This window comes from Onychomys torridus, chromosome 1 (genome assembly GCF_903995425.1).
Source record: "Onychomys torridus chromosome 1, mOncTor1.1, whole genome shotgun sequence".
In the NCBI taxonomy this organism is placed as follows: domain Eukaryota; kingdom Metazoa; phylum Chordata; class Mammalia; order Rodentia; family Cricetidae; genus Onychomys; species Onychomys torridus.
Genome location: NC_050443.1, coordinates 105,641,225 through 105,647,710, shown reverse-complemented (window position 1 = coordinate 105,647,710; position 6,486 = coordinate 105,641,225). Strand labels below are relative to the sequence as shown.

The window sequence follows — 6,486 nt, the reverse complement described above, 5'->3', positions numbered from 1 at the left end:
ACAGGAGATGATGTTCCTTTGTTTTATCCCAGTTGAAGGGAAAGAAATCCCTATATAAGGGTAATCAAGGCACACACTGTGTAGCTGTGGGCAAGATCATCAGCCTTCCTGGTCTCAGCTGCCTCTCTGCCTCTCCGAAATGGAAAAGATAGGCTTGTTTATTGAGTTGGCTGCGAGGACTAAATGAGAGAAGTCATGACTAGTCCCAGAGGACAAAGTGATCACCCAAGAAAGAAATTTACATGAGACCCTGAGTCTAGGAACAAGACTTCGAAGCCTTGGTCTCTGAATAACTTAGCACATTGAGAAGTTCAGCCCTTGTCGGCACCTGATGGACTCTTACCCCACATCAGGAACATCACCTCCACCTGACCCTTAGGAACAAGTAACCTTACCCAAGGTTTCCCTTCACCCCATTCACAGCCACAAGAACATATGTGAGACACAATTTATTAACAAAACAAGGTGCATCAAAAAGTCAGTGTCTGGAGAGCTCTGCTTTCTAGGGGCTGAATTTCCTCCCTTACAAACTCGCCCAACCCTTGTCAAACTAGCAGCACCATGCCTCAGTGTTCAGATTCCTCCTGCCCCAGCTCTAATCAAAGACGAGCCAGACGAGCTGAGGGCAGCAGGGCCAGGCATGAGCCTCCAAGTGGGGAGTGGTTCATCCTCGGAACAAACACCCAGATCCTCAGGAATGGGGAACCCATCAAACCGTGGCAGGTAAAATCTCTCCCAGGTTGCCAACTGTAGATTGTACCTAAGCAAGGGCTGACTGCCTTGGAGGATAGTTGCCCAGGCATGTCACCTCTCTGCAGGGGAGCAAGCAGCTGCTCAGCACCACTCAAGACCCCACTAGGGCCTCCTTAGACTGAGACCCTACTTCCTTCCTTGCTCCTCCAGCCGATCAAGCGGAGCTTACAAACACCCACAGGGAAGAGCCCTGGGAGTATGGGACTCTGAGCAGGAATTTGGCCTCTACCTGAGAGTAGTTTACAGGAGGTGGCTCCAGTCTGGGGCACGGAATGAGGTCTGTAGATCCCTGGGGTCTCCTGCAGACACAGGGAGTCAACGTTTGCAGGAGTCTAAAGCCAGGCTCACACAGCCTGCAGCTCCCCCTGCAGGCGACTGAGTTCCTCCAGCTCCTGCTTGTGGCGGTCCGTCTTGTGGGCCACCAAGGATCGGTAGAAATGTAGGGCAAAGGCCATAAACACAAGTCCCACAGGTACCATGATCGCTGTGGAGGCCATAGCTGCCTGCCAACCTGGCCCATGGGCAGCACCGCACACTTGCCGAGGTGGGCAGGCTTTGGAAGGCTGCTGTGATGTGCCTACAGAAGCAGAGGATGGTGTGAGGTTGGAAGCTAAAGTAAGGGAGACGGTCACTGGTGGCACCTGGGACACAGGTACCACAGGAGCTGGTTTGTCCACGGGTGCCCCAATAGGCACAAACTTGACCCAGCCCACCAGGACAACTTCGGCTAGGAAGAGAAAGGTGCCCAGGGCAGTGGAGAAGCCCCAGGCCAGCTCCACGTATCGGTGGAGTCGTTGGTGTGGTGACTGGTGGACAGAGTTGAGGTTGTGGATGTTGCTCACGGCTTCGATGTGGGGCAGCAGACATGTGGAGACCATGAGTGCAAAGAGGTGCACAGCTACTAGGACAGTGGTGCAGGCGCTGAAGGCCACCAGCAGGCCCGGAGGGTAGTCATGATCACTCTCCAGCTGCACCTCCACCATGGCCACCTGTGGGCACAAGAGGGCCAACACTGAGTCCCGACAACATCCGTACAGGGCTTTGTTTTGCATGTGTAGCACCATCACTGCCACATCCATAAACTTAGAACAGTGCCTAGATGATGCTCAGCTCCCCTGCCCACCCCACCCCTTTCTTTGAGTAGGGTCTTACTGGTTTGAGTTTTTGGATTTTTTTTTTTTATTATTTGTTTTTTGAGACAGGGTTTCTGTGTGTATCCTTGGCTGTCCTGGAACTCGCTCTGTAGACCAGGCTGGCCTCAAACTCAGAGAGATCTGCCTGTGTTTGCCTTCCAAGTGCCAGGATTAAAGGCGTGTAACACACACACACACACACACACACACACACCTGTGTTTTTCTCTTATAATTTAGGCTAGTCTGGGATTTGCTAGGCAGCCCAGGTTGGGCTGAAACTTGTGCTGGGATAAGCCACCATGCCTTCCGGCTACTTACTGAGTCTTGAAAGACTCTACTGTGTCCTGGACCTTAATTTTTCCACTTCGCTATCAAAGGGACTTGCTAACATTTTTCTGAATTTTTACCTGGTTATAACATACAGGTTAAAACAGCACAGACTTGGGCTGGAGAGATGGCTTACTGGTTAAGAACACTGGTTATTCCTCTAAAGGACCTGGGTTCAAATCCCAGCATTGACATGGCAGTTCACAACTGTCTGTAGCTCCAGTTCCATGCGATTCATGACACCAGGCATGCACATGGTGAATGTAGGCAAAAACCATGAAATAAATCTTTGAAACCATGAAACAAATCTTTCAAACAAACAAACAAAAGCGGGGTTGGAGAGATGGCTCAGAGGTTAAGAGCACTGGCTGTTCTTCCAGAGGTCCTGAGTTCAATTCCCAGCTACCACATGGTGGCTCATAGCCATCTATTAATGAGCTCTTGTGCCCTTGTCAGGCATGCTGATCCCAGCGCTTTGGAGGCAGAGGCAGGTGGATCTCTGAGTTGGAGGCCAGCTTGGTCTACAGGGTGAGTTTCAGGACAGCCAAGACAGTTACACAGAGAAACCCTGCCTAAAAAAAACAACAACAACAGCTGGGCGGTGGTGGCACACGCCTGTGATCCCAGCACTCTGGAGGCAGAGGCAGGTGGATCTCTGTGAGTTCGAGGCCAGCCTGGTCTACAGAGCGAGATCCAGGACAGGCTCCAAAGCTACAGAGAAACCCTGTCTCAAAAAACAAAACAAAAAAAGCATAGGCTCGGGGGCTGGGTCTGTAGTTCAGTGGTAGAACCTTGCCTAGCATTCACAAGACTCTAGATTCAATCCACAACCCCCCCACCCACCCCCCACACACAAAAAGCAGACTCAGGCTGGTGTGGTGACACATGCTTCTTATCATGTGGAAGCTGAAACAAGAGGACCTTACGTATGATAGCAGCCTTGCTACATAAGGAAACCTCATCTCAAAAGAGCCCAAAAGTGACTTTAATCCCAGAACTAGGGAGTACCAGGGTTACATAGATATATATCAGCTGGCAGTGGTGATACAGGCCTTTAACCCCAGCACTCGGGAAGCACAGCCAGGAGGACTTCTGTGAGTTTGAGGCCAGCCTGGTCTACAGCATGAATTCCAGGCTAGCCAGGGCTACACAGAGAAACACTGTCTCAAAAGCAAACAAAACTTCGTAGTCCATTCTTAGCTCTGCTATCTGTAATTTCCCTCCAACAGTCCATTAGTCCAGACTTGTCTCAACTCCACTATCCTCCTGCTTCAACGTCCTGAGTAGGATTATATGTGCTGCTACCTTGGCCAGCTGTATGTATAACCTTTGAGCAAGTGCCTCCCTCAATTCCCTACCCGGAAAAAAAAAAAAAAAAATGGGGATAACAGGCTTGCTGAGAACGCTAAACACACATTAACTGCTGTGAATAGAGTCTGGCAGACTAGTCACTATTAGAGTTGATGCTAACCTCCAAACACTAAAAAAAAAAAAAAAAAAAAAAAGCAAACAACAAAAAACAAGTAGTAGTCGCCAATTCTTAAAATGTCAGAAGCTTCATGTTTCCAAATCAGTCTAAAACCTTGGCAATCTAGTCCACCAAGTCCACATTCAAATATGGCAACTATCCAAACTGAATCATAGCTGTTCCTTTCTGACAGGTCAGGGAGTCTCTTGACTGTATGACTCCACCCAGCCAGCCTGGACTCTGCAAACATTTGAGTTGATGTACAAATTTGGGCTCTAAAGGCTGCTGAACTTAAAATTCTGCCACTAGCTTGCTGTGTGCCTCAACATCTCAGACCTTGTCTCATCTGAAAAACTGACAATCTAGTCACACCTACTCCATAAGCACTGTACCTGGTACAGAGTGTTGAATGTTTGCTGAAACAGGATTTCATGGAGCCCAGGCTAGCCTAGGAACTCTCTATAGCTAGGGACAACCTTGGATTTTACTTCTTTCTACCCTAAGTCCTGGCAATATCGGTATGCTCCACCGTTTCCGGTTTATGCTGGAGATGGAATTTAGGGTTTCCTGAATGGTAGGCAAACACTACCAACTAGGGCTCTACCCACAGCCTTTGAATATGGTTTGTACGTTATTCTACCTCAGGCCACCTGGGGTTTTGTTCTGGTTTTTGTTGTTGTTGTTGTTGTTTGGTTTTGGGGGGGGGGGGGGGGGCGCTGTTCGAGACAGGGTTTCTCTATGAAACAGCCCTGGCTGTCCTGGAACTCACTCTGTGGACCAGGCTGGCTTCAAACCCAGAGATCCGCCTGCCTCTGCCTCCTGAGTGCTGGGATTACAGGCGTGCGCCACCACGGCCCAGGAAAGCCACCTGGCTTTAAGAGGACTTCTCCTCACTTCTGTGTCTTAAGGACCCTGGAGATCCCCCTGGGCTAGAAGGGAAGGTGCAGGGTGGCAGTGGTGGTGAGGAAATACAGTATTTTGGGAAATTGGGCCACGGCAGAGAGTAGACAGGTGTTTTCACAAACAGGGATCTGGGCCAGCCTTAGTTCTGGCTTCTCCCAGGATCTGACCCAGCCTTCTCTTGTTAGGACTTGGGTAAGTCCCTGCTCACAGAACCTACACACCCAGCCTGCTGATCCCCAGAAAAGGCCCTCACTCTGATGCTGTCATCCCAGTGATCCGGCAAGTTCTGCAGCTTGAACTGTTCTTTAGAAGCAGACTGGGCCACAGGGCTGGTCTCCCTCAAAGGGGGGTTACTGTGCCCTTCTCTTTCTGGTGATGATGTTATCCTCATCAGGAATAGTGGGGTGCCCTGGGGAGTCTGGGCCCCTCATAATTACCATAGACCAAGACCAACCTTTAGGGTTAGATTTTTCATTCAGTTATTGAGACTGCAGAACAAAGGGGGACAGTAAGTCAAGTAACCTCTCTTATGACCTCACCTCCGCTCCCTCCAGTCTACTTACACAGAGTACGTTCTGAAGGATAGCCTCCTTCCAGGCATGTCTCCTCCTCCCCTCCAATCCTGGGGAGAAAACCTAACCTAGCAGAGGTTCACTCCACACCCTTCCCCTGCTGAGTTCTCTCCTCAAAACACCAGTTTCCACCCAGGTCACTTAGCACATGACTCTGAAGCTCCTTTGGTAAGTGGAGCTTGTCTTGACACACCTAGTTCTAGGGGTCTCCATAACACTCCCAGCTCCCCCTGGACAAAAGCTTGGCAAACCACAGGACGGCACCGGGGGTGGAGATCGGCTCAGGGTCGCACGGCTGGCCGTGAGGAGGGAGGAACCAGGGCACATCTGAGGTCTGCACTCTGGAATCTTCGGTCCCACTTCCCGAGGCCACTGCCGGGACCGTTAGCTGATAATTACCCTCCCACGCCGGCAGTTTATCACTTATCAGCTCTCGGGTCCGCTCTAGCGTTCTTCGTGCCTTCGCAGAGGCGGGGCATCTCCCCGAGGACTGGGCTTCCATGGGCGACTCCGTACCCCAGCCCCTTCCCCGGCCCGGCAGATAACGACTCGTCCAGCTCGCCTCGCCTCTCCACTCTCGAGGCCTTGGTGACTGAGCCGCTGCGGTCAGCGCAGGCTCCCCGAGCCTGCCCAGTCTTAGGGCCGTGTCCACTACAACCCCGTCCTCCCGTTACCCTGGAGACACCCTAGTTCCGCCCGCGCCTCCCGACCCGGAGCCCACCACGTGCTCCACCCACCCGGTGTGCCCTTCCCGCCCTCACCATGGCGAAGCCCGACAGCAGAGCAGACGTGCGGCTCGAGGCTTTGAGCTTAGCCCGGCTGAGGTAGAGGCGGCGCCAGCTGAGCGCCCGCAGGGAGTGCTGGCTGGCCCCCATGAGGTCCAGGTAGCCGCGGTGCACGAACTCGCGGTACGTGGCGGAGCCCGCGGGGCTGTCCGCCTCCGGGTTCAACGGGGCCTGTTCGCCCGCGTCCCCCTCGCCGCCCTTCATCCTGCGCGCGGCTGCACCCCAGCGCCGACGGTCACCGAGGGGCCGGGGCGCCCGGGGACCCCGAGAGGGGCCGGCCCCAGCGCGGGCGGGACCCCATCCCGGCGGGAGCGGGAGAGCCGGGCGTCTATAAGGCCCCGGGGCCGAAACAGGAACTGGGGCGGGGCGGGGCCCCGGGACCACATGACTGGGTGGAGCTGAACCCCACCACCCGGCCACCAAACACACGCCAGTGCCCTGGAGAACCAAGGCGGACGCCCACAGCTCCGGCCCGGGAACTGGCGGCTGCGGACCACCCGGGGACCCCCGACACTCTGCGGCGGCGATCTGGGGCAAGCGACCC

At 53.5% G+C, this 6,486-nt stretch overlaps 1 protein-coding gene across 1 annotated transcript; it reads right to left on the bottom strand.

Moving 5' to 3' along the window:
* Positions 1-434: 434 nt before the first annotated feature.
* Positions 435-6,375, bottom strand: Orai3 (ORAI calcium release-activated calcium modulator 3). The gene is made up of 2 exons (XM_036194101.1): positions 5,919-6,375; positions 435-1,742 (listed from the first exon to the last, which is right to left on the bottom strand). Exons 1-2 carry the CDS (start codon positions 6,144-6,146, stop codon positions 1,098-1,100), a joined length of 873 nt encoding a protein of 290 aa, XP_036049994.1. The 5' UTR covers positions 6,147-6,375; the 3' UTR covers positions 435-1,097.
* Positions 6,376-6,486: the final 111 nt, after the last annotated feature.

Excerpts from the sequence above, each read along its gene's own strand:
- Orai3 (XM_036194101.1), bottom strand. The coding sequence starts at position 6,146 with ATGAAGGGCGGCGAGGGGGACGCGGGCGAACAGGCCCCGTTGAACCCG. Across the intron at positions 1,743-5,918 it reads TGCTGTCGGGCTTCGCCATG|GTGGCCATGGTGGAGGTGCA; the intron begins GTGAGGGCGGGA and ends TTGTGCCCACAG.